The sequence below is a fragment of the Natrix helvetica genome (genome assembly GCF_964273705.1).
Source record: "Natrix helvetica genome assembly, chromosome: 1".
Classification (NCBI taxonomy): Eukaryota; Metazoa; Chordata; class Lepidosauria; order Squamata; family Natricidae; genus Natrix; species Natrix helvetica.
In genome coordinates, this window is record NC_138548.1 from 244,353,208 (window position 1) to 244,367,239 (window position 14,032).

General features: G+C 43.4%; 1 protein-coding gene across 1 annotated transcript; it reads left to right on the plus strand.

The window, feature by feature from the left end:
* Nucleotides 1–302: 302 nt before the first annotated feature.
* LOC309397027 (ankyrin repeat domain-containing protein 40-like) lies at nt 303–10,112 on the plus strand (the record flags this gene model as incomplete). Its single annotated transcript, XM_081962701.1, has 5 exons — nt 303–421; nt 3,261–3,409; nt 4,846–5,364; nt 6,693–6,874; nt 9,603–10,112. 5 exons carry the CDS (start codon nt 303–305, stop codon nt 9,747–9,749), a joined length of 1,116 nt encoding a protein of 371 aa, XP_081818827.1. The 3' UTR covers nt 9,750–10,112.
* Nucleotides 10,113–14,032: the final 3,920 nt, after the last annotated feature.

A 14,032-nucleotide genomic window follows, 5' to 3' on the forward strand; every position in this document is an offset into this window, starting at 1 on the left:
TGCCCCCCGCCCCGCCCTTCGCGCTCACTTTCTGCCCGCTGGCCTGGCTGCCTGAGCGGCATTGGCGGTGGGTCGCGCGCGCGGCCTCTCCAGCCGGCGGGACAGGCTCGCGGGTCCCGGGCTCGAAGCCGGGAGGACGAGGGAGCGAGACAGCTGTGAGGGGAGCAGTAGCAGCAGCATCTTTTCGCTCCCTCGCTCCGTCCCTTCCTCCGCCTCCCTGCAAGGGGACGCCTGCGGATGGGGCACTCCTGGGCCTGCCGGGGGGAACGCTAAGGGTCGGAGGGGGAAAAGAGACAGGGAAGATGAGCAGCTACCTGGAGGAGAGGCTCCGGGAAGCTGCTGCTTTAGGCAATCTCGAGGAGGTGCGGATGCTGGTCCGTAACGGGGTGGCGTTGAATGCTCAGAATGAGATCAATGGCTGGTAAGCCCCCCCCCTCCCCCTCCCAGGCCTTCTTCCTTTCTGCCTCCGGGCCGGGCGCCTTCGTTTCTCCAACCGGGGGTGCAGACGGTTAAATGCTCCCATCTCCCCTCATTCCAAGGTGCAGCAACATGCACTTTATTCGCCCTGGAACTCCGACGAATTGCCTGAAAATGAATGGAGTGTGGTCTCCTCCAAGGGCATCCTCACTCTTTTCTTCCCCATCGTGCCTTTAAAAATAGGCGAGACTAAGAGGCCTTTTTCCCCCCCACCCTTAGACTTTTATTTATTTTTTACTCTTTTTATTTATTATTTGTCAAGCATGTATAAGATATCAGATATAAGTATAAACATGATTATACATGAAATGGATACAAATAAATGGGGACATTAGGCCAGGGACGGTAGGTTCCCCACGTGAGGTGGAATGGGGAACTCATAAATACCTTGTTTACCAAAACCAGCAAACCCATCTAAATTATCAGCTAAATTTTTGGGCTCACAATCTGTTTCTGGGATCTTAAGCAAGGACAAGACTCAAGTTTGGTTTTAGGGGACACCTGGAAGATAATTTGCATTGAATATCTTACAGGTTGTCTTGACTGTAGATGTCCAAAGTTACACAGCTACTTAAAAAAGTAACTTAAGACCGTTTTTCACACTTTGCAGCATCAATATTCAAACACTTGGCAACTGGCATGTATTTATGACGGTTGCAATGTTGAGAGATCATGTGGACACCTTTTGCGACCTGTTAAGCAGAGTCAATGGGGAAGTCAGATTCACTTAACCATGATACCAGGGTTGTCCAAACTTGGCAACTTTAAGACTTGTGGACTTCAACTCCCAGAATTCCCCAGCCAGCAGAGCTGGCCTGGGAATTCTGGGAGTTGAAGTCCACAAGTCTTAAAGTTGCCAGGTTTGGACACCCCTGCATGATACTAACATAACTGCAGTGATTCACTTAACAAGTGTGGCAACAAGGGTCATGAAATGGAGCGAAATTCACTTAAGTGTCTCACTTAGCAACACATTTTGGGCTCAATTGTGGCTGTAAGTCGAGGACTACCCGTACAGTGGTTAGTCGCCCTAACCATTCCTACACGTTTGCCACCCATCTCAATCATTCTTAAGAAGAACACAATAATGTTTATGGCTCCAATGTGGATCACTATATAATAATTTCCTCAATATTGCCAAGATTATATCATACAGAGAGAGGTAGTCCTCAGATTACAACTACTTGTTTAGTGACCATTCAAAGTCATGATGGTGCTGAATTAGAGCGGCTTAGGTATGGGCCGTGGTGTTGTGACTATCGCAACACTCCACATGACCATGATTCTGGAACTTAACAGCTGGCTCAAAATTACAATCCAATCCAATCCAATAGTAGAGTCGGAAGGGACCTTGGAGGTCTTCTAGTCCAACCCTCTGTCTAGGCAGGAAACCCTATGTTTCAGACAGATAGCTATCCAACTTCTTCTTAAAGACTTCCAGTGTTGGGGCATTCACAACTTCTGGAGGCAAGCTGTTCCACTGATTAATTGTTCTGTCAGGAAATTTCTCCTCAGTTCCAAGTTGCTTCTCTCCTTGATTAGTTTCCACCCATTGCTTCTTGTTCTGTCCTCAGGTGCCTTGGAGAATAGTTTGACTCCCTCTTCTTTGTGGCAACCCCTGAGATATTGGAACAATGCTATCATGTCTCCCCTAGTCCTTCTTTCTCTTAAGCTAAACATACCCAGTTCCTGCAACCGTTCATATGTTTTAGTCTCCAGTCCCCTAATCATCTTTGTTGTTCTTCTCTGCACTCTTTCTAGTATCTCCACATCTTTTTTACATCTTGGCAACCAAAACTGAATGCAGTATTCCAAGTGTGGCTTTACCAAAGCATTATAAAGTGGTATTAACACTTCACGTGATCTTGATTCTATCTCTCTGTTTATGCAGCCTAGAACTGTGTTGGCTTTTTTGGCAGCTGCTGCACACTGCTGGCTCATATTTAAATGGTTGTCCACTAGGACTCCAAGATCCCTTTCACAGTTACTACTACTGAGCAAGGTATCATCTATACTGTACCTGCACATTCCGTTTTTGTTGCCTAAATGTAGAACCTTACCCTTTTCACTTCAATTATGATTGCAGTGATCACTGTTTGCAATCTTCTGATCGACAACCCTGCTGGCATAAGCAAAGTCAATGAGGAAACTGAAGGGAAGTCAAAATCATCTCATTCCAGCTGCTTTCTGGCACGTCCATCTGTACTCCAAAGCACTTGCCCTATGTAGCGTGCTCCTTTGGCACCTGCCCACATTCTATAGCACTCACCTGTGGCTTCTACCCGCCCAATAGCGCTCATCTGCTGGCCTACTTACCTGGATTCATGCCTCTTTCCACCACTGCTGACTTAAAACCCATGGGAACTTGCATATTAGTAGGGGCTGTTAGGATTGCCATCACTAAGTGTCATGTGACATTGCACTAAGTGACAGACATTCTGATTCAAACTGCTGTTGTAATCTGAGGACTACTACTGGTCCTTAACTTACCAACCACTATTAGCACCAGGACTCAGTTGCTGAACAACATGGTTATAAGCTGAAATGTAATGTGATCGTGACTTCTGACTTCCTGCCAGCTCCCCCATTGACTTCATAGGAAAATGATGATTTGTGGCAAGAAAGCCTCTGTTATGGTCCTTGGATGACTGTCAGGGAGCCAGGCAGAGATGCAGTTCAGAGAATTCCTGTCCATTGCCAGAATTGCTGGGAGCTGTAGTTTGGTAATATCTGCTCTGTCACAGTGATAGAAATGCTTGATTATTCACATTTCTCTTATATAGGACGTGCTTGCATTGGGCATGCAAGCGTAACCAAACTCATATAGTTAAGTACCTGCTAGACCATGGAGCCGATAAGGGGATTTTTACAAAGAACAAAGATCTGGCAGTACATCTGACTTCAAAAAAAGAAATCAGAAAACTACTTGGAGGTGTGCTTGATAATTTGAATTTATCTTTCTAAAAATATTCAATGGATCTGTCTTTAGAGCATAACCCTTGCATTCTGGGATATCGGTGAAGAAGTAAGATAAGGGGAAAAGATTCATTTTATTCTTGCTTTATGTCTAAGTAACTTAAAAGAGTTTGCTGATGTTGTTAAAACTTCATTAAGATACTGGTTTAATCTCACCCCTATGATTCTTCCCACCCCCACCCACTCTTGGTTCCTCTTTTCAGTAAGATAGAAAAGTTGTAGGCTGGATTACCAGGCTGGCATGTTTGGTCATTATTATGCCACAGGTGCAACCAAAGCCCAGTTGTACTCCAAACATGCTATTGACATTTTGTGCAAGCTTGGATTCTTAAATCTAAATATTACCTTGGAAGTTAACCTATCTCGGAAAGTGATTTCATCTTTCCATTTATTTTTTTCAGTGATTTGTACATGGCTCCCTGTCTCAGTTCTGTGGCTCTGGGTGGAAAACGTTAATTAAAGCCATAATAATCAACCCTTTCTTCTGAAGATAACCACAATATTAATATAATTGTTAGAGGTTTTCAATGTAACATGCTTCAGTGGTACAATTGGTTCATTTAATGTCTCAGCACAATGCCAGAGGGAATAGCCAAGTATTTCTGAACACCAGCAAAATCAACAGGGCCTCTGAATCTCAGGGAGAGATGGTGTTCCATAGGCCAGGCATTGTGACAGTAAAGCCATGCTTCCTGGATTGCATTATGTGACACTTTGGGTACAATTCTATGCCGCTGGACATTTGGATGGTATATACCTGGGCACATTTCTGTTTTATCTTCCGTTTCCAAATAAAATATAACAGTGCAAGATTCTTATTCTTAAATAAGCATTTGCCACTGCAGCTCCAGGCCCTGTACAGGTAGTCCTCAGCTTACAACAGTTCATTTAGTGACATTCAAAGTTACAACGGGACTAGAAAAAGTGACTTATGTCCATTTTTCACAGTTACGGCCTCTGCAGCAGTCCCATGGTCACGTGATCAAAATTCAGATGCTTGGCAACTGACTCATATTTATGACGGTTGCAGTGTCCCAGAGTCACGTTCTCCCCTTTTGTGACCTGACAAGCAAAGTCAGTGTGGGAAGTGGAATTCACTTAACCACATTACTAATTTAACAGGTGTGGCAAGAAAAGTCATAAAGTGGTGCAAACTCACTTAACAAACGTTTCACTTAACCCCATAAATTTTGGGCTGAATTGTGGCCGTAACTCGAGGACTACATGTATTTCTCTTGCATTTAAACTGTTTGCTGTTCCTTTGCAGTTAAAATGTGTCGCTTGAAGTTGAGGTATAGTTAGTTCTGCTGATTCTGGAATGCATGGGAGTAACTATTCTCATAGGAGATAGTGGTTTAAAATATGGTTTTGTTTTGTTTTTTCTCCCAATAGTTCCTGAAGTGGAAGGTGGTGATAATAAAGTGAATAACTTAAAGCTGCTGAGTATGGCAAACTATCTCACCAATGAATCATTTCCAGGGACTTACAATCAAAAAGGGGATAGTGCCACTCTTATGGCTGTTCCATCCAAAGAAAATAATGCTGCCATACCTCTTTTATCTGCTGGTGATACTAGCCTTTGTTTATCGACAGTTCAGGCAGAAAACAATGGCATGGCCATTTCTTTGCACAAAGAAACCGAACTACCTGGGAAACACTTTTGGGTTGAGGAGCTCATTTCATCCGTGGTTGCAGAAGCGTCTGAAGACATAAAGTCTAGAGTTCAAAGCTTTACTCCCTCATTTTCTTCATCTACACATGACAGCAGAAATCACTTGACTTCATGTCCATCTACACAACATATGCCTGACCAAAAAAATGGTGCCAGAGTGGAGGCAGAGTCAGCGTTGCAGCCACTGCTTTTCAACGGAACATTTCCATGCAATACGCATGATGGTGAAAACTTTTCAAGTAATGTTTCTTTATTCTTCTTGAGAGATTGTTTGGCAGGTTTGATCTTCCTCCAATGGGCAAGCACCCATAATAAAGGAGGGGGGGTTGGATGGGCACTAGGAGAGGCAGCAATAGTTCTAGGAGCCCAGGGTGCCTTTGGAGTTCAAGGTAGTCTTTGACTACCTTGTGAATCTGGCTTCCCCAGAGTCAGTGGTCGGTTGCACTTACCTTCACTACCGGTTCGCTGATCGTGCGTGTGTTCTGTTGGTGCGTGTGCCTGACTCGTGCTGCGCCACTGATTTGTGCTGCATGCCTGACTCACGCTGCACGTGTATGCGCAATTCGCTGCCTCTGCAACAACCAGCTGACTCATGCAGGCGCCACACGCTGTGCATGCATGCACAATTTGTCCTTTGCCATAAAAACAGGTACAGAGTGCGGGCGGGCGGGCCAAAAGAGCCACCATACTGGTTTGCTCTCAGCTGCTCCGGGCCACTAGCAATTCGGCCGAAATGGGTCAAACCGGCAGCAACCCACCTCTGCTTTGACTTAACAACCATTCATTTAATGTCTGTTAAATGACATTAATTACAATCGCACTGACAAAGGTGCAGTTTTTCATGACCATTGCAGCATCCACACAGTCACGTGATCAATTCAGATACCTGGCGACTGGCCTGTATCTAATGATAGTTTCATTGTCCTGGGGTCATGTGATCACCTTTTGCAACCTTCTGACAAGCAAATTAAATGGGGAAGCCAGATTCACTTAACAATTGTGTTAGTAACTTGTGATTCATTTAACAACGGTGGCAAAAAAGGTCATAAAATGAGGCAAAACTCACTGAACAACTGTCTTGCTTAGTAATAGAAATTTTGGGCTCAATTGTGGTTGTAGCTTGAGGACTATCTGTATAGAGATGGTGAATCCCTTTTTCCTTTATCCGCAATCTTATTATCCATTTGCCATAACCATCAGCATTATATTTTGGTCTTCATTTTCCCATTATATGCTAAGGTAAAGTCTGTCTCAAATCAAGTTTGACCCTCAATGATGGACTTATGGCCACTTGGCAAGAATATAGCAGTGATTTGGCATTTCCGGCATTTACGTCTTCAGGGAAGCCCTGCACTCGGTATCTCCAGTTTCCTAATTTAGTCTGCAGTTAATCTCTTCTGCTAACCATAATTGTCTGGAGCCATTTCTCTCTTCTGTTAATGAAGGACATAGTTTAAAGAAAATGATTTGGGGATTACAGAGAATGTATCACTTTAGTTCCTGTACTTGTTAATGAGCTTATTTATTTCATCTGAATATATATGTTTCCCCCCCCCCCCCTATAAAGATACAGAATTGGTGCTTAAAGTAAGAATTCAAAATCCTAAAGAATATGACTTCATTGAAATTGAATTGGACAGAAAACAACTGACTTACCAAGATCTGCTCAATGTGTGTTGCTGTGAGCTGGGAATTAATTCTGAACAAGTGGAGAAAATTAGAAAATTACCTAATACATTATTGAGAAAGGTAAAACACAAAGATTTTCTTTTAAACATTTGTTTGGTGACATTGGCTGTTGAAAATTGCTCACTACCCAAAATAGTATATGAGACATGGAACTAGCAGTTGTTATTATTGTGACGTACAATTGATTTTGCTTTATTAATTAGGTAGTGCAGAAAGAATTAACATCCTCCATTTTAATGTGTTGCTGTCTAAAAGGGCTTTAGGATCAGTTCAGAATTTCTCATGCATGCCAACAAGTAGCGTGCAAGAATATTCCTTGCCAAGATAACAATACAAGAAGAAATCCTTCCTTCAGACAACAGCTAGAGACAGAATATTTCGCTCTATGTGCATGAGCATGTTTGTGAATCAGCAAAAAAATAATATTTTGAGCATTCCTTCAACCTCTGGTTTTTAGCATGAAAGCCTTCAGACTTCTCAGTAGAGGAAAAAACAGTTCACTTTCAGGAAGTGAGCATAAATTGTAGCTTAAAATTAATGCAATTCGTGTAGCACAATTCTGGCTGGAGTGTCAGTCCAGAGTTCCATACCATGGAGAACCCCGGGTGGTGCTCAATTGGGACAGAAGAAAGAGCTGATCATTTAAATGTTGGTTTATATGGACTTTAAGATTTAAGCACTTGTTGCCGTTCACTGCCCTGAATGCTGTGGGTTTCCCCTCCTGCTGCTATTATTGTATGTAAAATTTCTGTAGAGGATTGAAACATGTAATGAATCAATAGTTTTTGATAAGAATTGTACCAAATGCTTCTTGCTGTTAGTCAGCATAATGGGGAGTACAGGTTTATAAACCAAAATGAGCACCTCGGAGCCTTCCACCAGTTAGTTGCTAGGAGCATAATCAACATTTATCTAAAGCAGTTGGCTGATCTGTATTAGCAAGGGCCAGGAAAGCCAACCAATCAACCAACCATTATTTTTTCATGCCAAAGAAGGGGGAAGGCTGGTATGGCATCTACTGTTTACAGACCTTCTATTTGGTATGGATAAGTAGGAGCTGAGGTAAGATTCAGTTAAGGATTCTTGCAAAAACAATCATTTCTGAGCAATTGTTTCATTGTTTTTAACATTATGGGTTTAATTAGTAAGTTGAAATCCATGTTGGAAAATATTTTGCTGTGCAATTTAAAAAGCGTAACCAGCCAAGTTTGAATCATACAGTAAAGAATTTTAGATGAGCAAACCCCCTGTTGGTCTTTGTCTTTTTTCTGATTCTGAGATTCTGCCAATGCTCTTCTAATTCTACTATCCCATGCTTCATCCTCAGTCACACTTCAGCTCTCAGAGAGTGTGTTCAGAGTAATGCTTTCTTAACTATGTAGAGCTTTGTAACTATAGCCAATAGAGTAGTACGGGGATGGAAAAATCGAAGAGAAACTGCTAGGCTCATTTCAGCAGAGTAAAATAAGGGGAGCATGGAAAAATGCATGGCGGTTCCTCCCCCTCCCCTTATTATCTGCCTAATCAGGAAGTAAAAGGATCTTTGCACCAGGATGGTATAGATTATTTGCCTGATCTTACAATGCCCTTTGCCCTTTTTACTGTTGAAGCACTGTTTGACCTCCTCCTTAATCTGACAGATCTTCAACTTTCTCGTATCTACAGGATTGCATCTGTTTAGGTGTACAGGCATATCCAAAATAAAATTGGCAGGCTCACTTCATATATGTATATAATATGTATACTTAAATATTTGTGGTTACTTTTTATACTTAAACTTTAACTCATATCATAAGCCAAGGAGCTGAACTACCTTTTTGCAAGATTTTATCTTCTTTTCCAAGGATTTGCAGACTCGGTAAAGAGCTGTATGCAAGCAAACTTCTCAAACAGGCTTCCTTATTCCTTGTTTTAATACTAGTAATTAGCTGTTTCTGCATTGAGCTGATTTGCTTGATTCAATTATCCAGGTTCATCTAGCACTGCAGGTCACAACTTATGAATTGTCTGCATGCCACCCCCAATAAACCTAAAACATATTATGAAACAAATCTTGTGAGTTTTTTATGTGAAAATGCTCAAATGCCACTGGTATAAGGATTTGGGACTTTCTTGCGAGACTTTCACAAAATTTGGGTGATTTAGAGGGAGAGTTTTTCATACTGTGGTCATTTCATGATGCTACCTGAGGGCAGAAAAGGTTGGCAAAACCTACTACAATTTTGGTCTCTGAGCCAGAATAAACCAGTTTCTAGATGCTAAACTCAAAACTGAGCAAACTGCATAATTTATCAGTGCAGTGTGTAAGTCAGGTGCTTCCGTAATTTATATAAAGGATAGCACATATAACTCTTAGCCTTTAATGTTCCATTTCTAAGAAGAACTTGCATTAATTGACAAGGTGTAAACAAAGCAATGACAAGTCTATGTAGACTCTCAGAATAGCGCTGGTAATTGGGATAGTTCATTGAGCTTAAGTACATTCAGATGAGAGCATTTTGCATCCCTCTTCACACTAAATATAGAATAGCTCCAGGGACGTGGTGGGAAGGGGGCTTCATAAAACGTTGTTGGGTTTAGCCTGTAATGTGGATTAGTATAATAAATATGGAATGCTTGAACAGTTCCTGAAGCTTGAAAGAACATTTTTCATTAACTGAGATTCTTAAGATAGTATTAAAGTAATCCATCATCTTAATGCAGTCTCCATTACCTGTTTTATTATTAGATTTCACAGTTTGAAACTGCTTTAATTATTTTAAAAATACTACTTCCTTTCTCCTCCAAGGATGAAGATGTGGCCAGGCTTCAGAATTTTCAGGAGCTGGAACTAGTTTTAGCGAGAAGTATCACATCCTCTCTCAGAAATGCTGCAGTAACAACACTGATAGAAAAAACGTGCTACAACATCAAAGCAGCCAACCTGATATATTGAAGCTTAGGATTTACAGGAAAGATAGTGAATATTCTATTTTAAGCTATTATTAAAGCTATTTTTAAAAGTTTTATATAACTTTAAGACGCAGTACTTTTATGTTTGTACTTAATATTGTTGGAGTTAGCACTAAATTCCTAATCAGTGTAAGCACACCAGAAGTTTTATGTGTAATCTGTCATAACTATTTCTCCATATGCAAACCAAAAAATCCTGACTAAAATAATCACAGCTATTTCATTTCCTTAGACAATTACTCTGATCCTGTTGGCATAAGTTGAAACTGTTATACAGTGGTACCCCAGTACTCATCATTACTTGGCCGGGAGCTGTGACGAGTACTAAAATGAGTATCAAATAAACCATGTGACTAATATTTTATCCTTTGTTTCGGCTGGAAAGAGTAGTGAGTCATGAGGCAGCCAACACCAACAAATTCTAGTTCGTGCACCCAATACCAAACAAATGAGTACCAGGACAAAATTTTTGCATCAAAATGCATTGAGTACCAAATTTGATGAGTTTCAAAGCAGTCGAGTACCAAGGTATGACTGTACCAAGATATGTTTTCTTGCCATCATTGACCTTTTTTAAAAATTAACAATACATACTCTGATGTTAAAAATAATTCTAGCCCATCTTTCAACCAACTCTGGGTGACTCCCAATCAAAAATTTAAACACTTATAAAAATGTAAAAACTATAAAACTTGGTTAAAACTTAACAAGGAAAAAACTGGCACCAGCCCAATATGCAGGTTAGCACTAACCATCCATCATGGGCCTTTTCTGCAGTACCTACTTTATGGAATATCTTCCCTTTGGAGGTTACAATGGCCCCCAACTTTAGCCTTTAGTAAAGCTCTAAAAACCTGGCAGTGCTCTTGAACCTAGGGTGCTGAAGGTGCTAAGAGCCCCATTTTCTGGCTGTATTGGCCAAATAACTCAGCTGCTGTATTTCTTTTGGATATTTTTTATTATTTTAAAATATTTTAATTGTACTGCATATAGTACAGGGTCTTCTCTTCTTTTGACCTCCGAAATATAGCCTTGGCCTTATTATCGAGAGGGGCGAGGTGGGTGCTTTTTGTTTTGGGATGCAGGAGGCAGAGAGCGTGGTCACCTCACGACTGTGTTGCGCTGCTGCCACAGCGCAACACAGCTGTTTGCCCGAGTTTGTGCCCGTGTCCTCCCATCCCCATGTCGGGGCTCTCTCACAAGAGAGCAACCCCCCCTCTCCAGCCAGAATGCCACTCACTGCCCCAGCGGTATCCTGAAGGCATCAAGCTGCGGGAGCCGGGGGGGGAAGTGGAAACAGGCGCTTGCGCGGCTTGGCCCTTCGAGATACCGCTCGGTTGGTGAGTGGCGCTCTGCCCAGCTTGAGAGGGGTTGCACGAGCACCTGTTCTGTATATTTTTGCCCACCCCAAAAACCTGGCATGGCCTTATTTTCAGGACATGTCGTATTTTCGGGGAAACACGGTACATATATATTTGGACTAGTGGTCAAGGTATCAAGCTAGAAAGGTCTCACCTTAGCCATGAAAGCCAGCTGGGTGACCTTGGCCGGTCACTCTCTCTCAGCCCAACCCATCTCACAGGGTGGTGGTTGTGGAGGAAAAAGGGTTTGATGTATTTGCTGCCTTATTTGTAAAAATAATACAGGCAGATACAAGTAAATAAACTTTAAGCCACCCAGAGCAATTGAGATAGGTGGCTGTAAAAAGAGAATAAATCATCTAATCTCCCAACTCTTGGAGAGGTCAGGTCTTTAAAGCCTGATGGAGGTATAAAAGAGTTGAGGCCTGCCAAACATCATGGGGCAATAGGGCAGGAGCTGCCATGGAAAAGTCACGCTTTGTATTCCCCCTCAGATGACAATTCTTGGGACAAGGTACTAAACGTGCCTACCCCATCTAATCTAATAACAGATAGGTGATTCCACAGGGAGCCTGGTCCTGGGCTAAATACAGCTTTAAAGACCAGCACCTTGAGCTGCACCCCAAAAAGAAAGGGGAAGCCAGTGCAGCTTGTGCAATAGGCATTACATTGATGTATTCTGGACCACATGAGATTTCTGGGTGGTCTTGAAGGGTATAGAACACATTGCAGTAATCCAGATGGAAGGTGGCCAAGGCAGAGTCAAAGATAAGGAATCATCTGGTTCAGGGGGCACCAAAAATGACAAACCACGCAACTTGCCAGGGATGAGCCAAAGCAGATTCCTCCCCATGCAGACCCTTACAGCCTTCAGGCACTCAGCCAGCACTGTGGTTGCATCACTTATTTGGCTGGGGTAAAAATATGTAATTATCATCAGCATACCAATGATAAGAGTTCATACCAATAAATGACCTCCTCTAGCAGTTTCATGTAGATCAGGGGTGTCAAACTCGATTTCATTGAGGGCTGCATCAGGATTGTGGTTGATGGGGGAGGTAGTGGGGGGCATGGCCAGGTTTACATCACTTGTGTCGGTGGGACACATGTGGTGGCCTGAGCGGGGATGGGGTGGGAAGATAATTGTCCCCAGTGGAAGAAAGTGAGATTAGGGCGAGCACCAAATCCTTGAACACCAGAGGAGCCTCACTGTACCTCAGGCCATATGGAGGACCCCTGGATGGCAGTGCGGGCTGCCTGGAGCCCTGGGCAGCAAAGAGTAAGTGCCCAGTCAGCCTTCAAGTCCCCAGGGCATTGGGACCCCACAGCCCAGCCCAGCTTCCCCAAGGGGGGGGGGGGGGTGCCTGGCTGCACTTACCTCAAGGCTACTGCTGTTGTGTTTACTCTCATTGGCCAGGTTGCTCATGGTGTGTGGGGAGGGCAAAGTGTATGGGTCAGAGGGAGGCCCATTCCTTCTCCTTGCGAGGGGACCCAGCTTTGTAACCAACATATCCTCAGTGACAGGATGGGAAACCACCAGGAGGTGTCAGGAGGGGACAAGGGGATGGCAAAAGGGCAGCAGGGTTGCTGGTGGCCAAGTGCTAAGGCAGAACGTCCCTCAGACCCACCCTCCCTCATTATAATCTCCCTACCCCTCCCTTCTTTTCCTTTTTCTTCTTTTTCCTTCCCCCCTTTCCTCTTCCACTTTCCTGTCCCTTCATGGATGCTCAAACACAAAAGAAACATTTCTCGATCGCTCACGATCAAATGCCACTTACAAGTAGTTTGTGACCACTTAAAAGAACTAAGAAACCAGGCTAAGTTTATCCCATGCTTGCATTTAATGCGGGTGTACAGACAACAGTACAGCAAAACTGTCAACATGGTGGCTGTGATAGCTGATCACAGTTCCTGTTTTTATGCGCAACAGCTTTAGCATTTAGGAACAGAGGTAAGTTAGTTGCTTTTCTATTAATACATAATCCTTAAAAGCGCTCTCCTGTAGGGACCCTGCCATGGTCTAATTCAGATTGGAAATATGGCAAAGGAAAACACCCCCCCCCCCCCCTTCTGCTTTATCCTGTTTTCCTCACTGGAAATAACTGTTTGCAACATACAAGGGGATATTTTCCTACGAGCTCACAATTCAAGAATAGCAATGTACACATTTGCTAATCTAATGCACCTTTTGTTAAGTGCACATGAGGCATCTCAGGATGGGGAAGGCAGGGGGCCTAGTGATGGAATAGGCCCTCGAGGCCTCCCCAACCCACTAAGACACCTCATGCTTCTCCCTCTTTCTGCCACATCGAACTCACCTTAAAAAGATCTCTTTTCTGCCACTGCTTCTTTGCTTTTGAGGGAGAGAAGAGTTGGCTTGGAAATGCTTTTCATGCCAAGAATGGACGCTCCTGGGTGCCATAATTTCACGTGCGTCCAGGTACCCATCCACTTTTGCAGAGAATCAGGGACCCAGAAATTTTCATTCTTGGCGCAAAAAGTGTTTGCAGTGCCTGTCTCCTTCCCCTCCCAATTCCTTTCTCCCCACTGCTGTGGCAGGGATACTCTCTGCCCACTAAAATCTGCCACATAGGGAGCTCCTTCAACACACCCCTGGCTAGAGCTGGGAGGGTCGCTATGGAATTGGCCAGGTGCAGGCACCGATGACGTCTGGCCTGGATGTGCAGACCTTAATGTTTTGTGTGCAGGAACAAAGCCTTCAACTGAGTGAGGCACCGCGGGGCCAAGCCCCTCACATCCATGTCCAACCTGCCAGTTCATTGCGCCAGGGGAGGAATGAGTCCTTGTTGTCCCATGGAGCCCACCTACATTCAAATGGGATGTCTCCGTGCATATGGCTGCTTGGAAACTGAACAATCTTTGAGGGCAATCCTACTGCTGCACC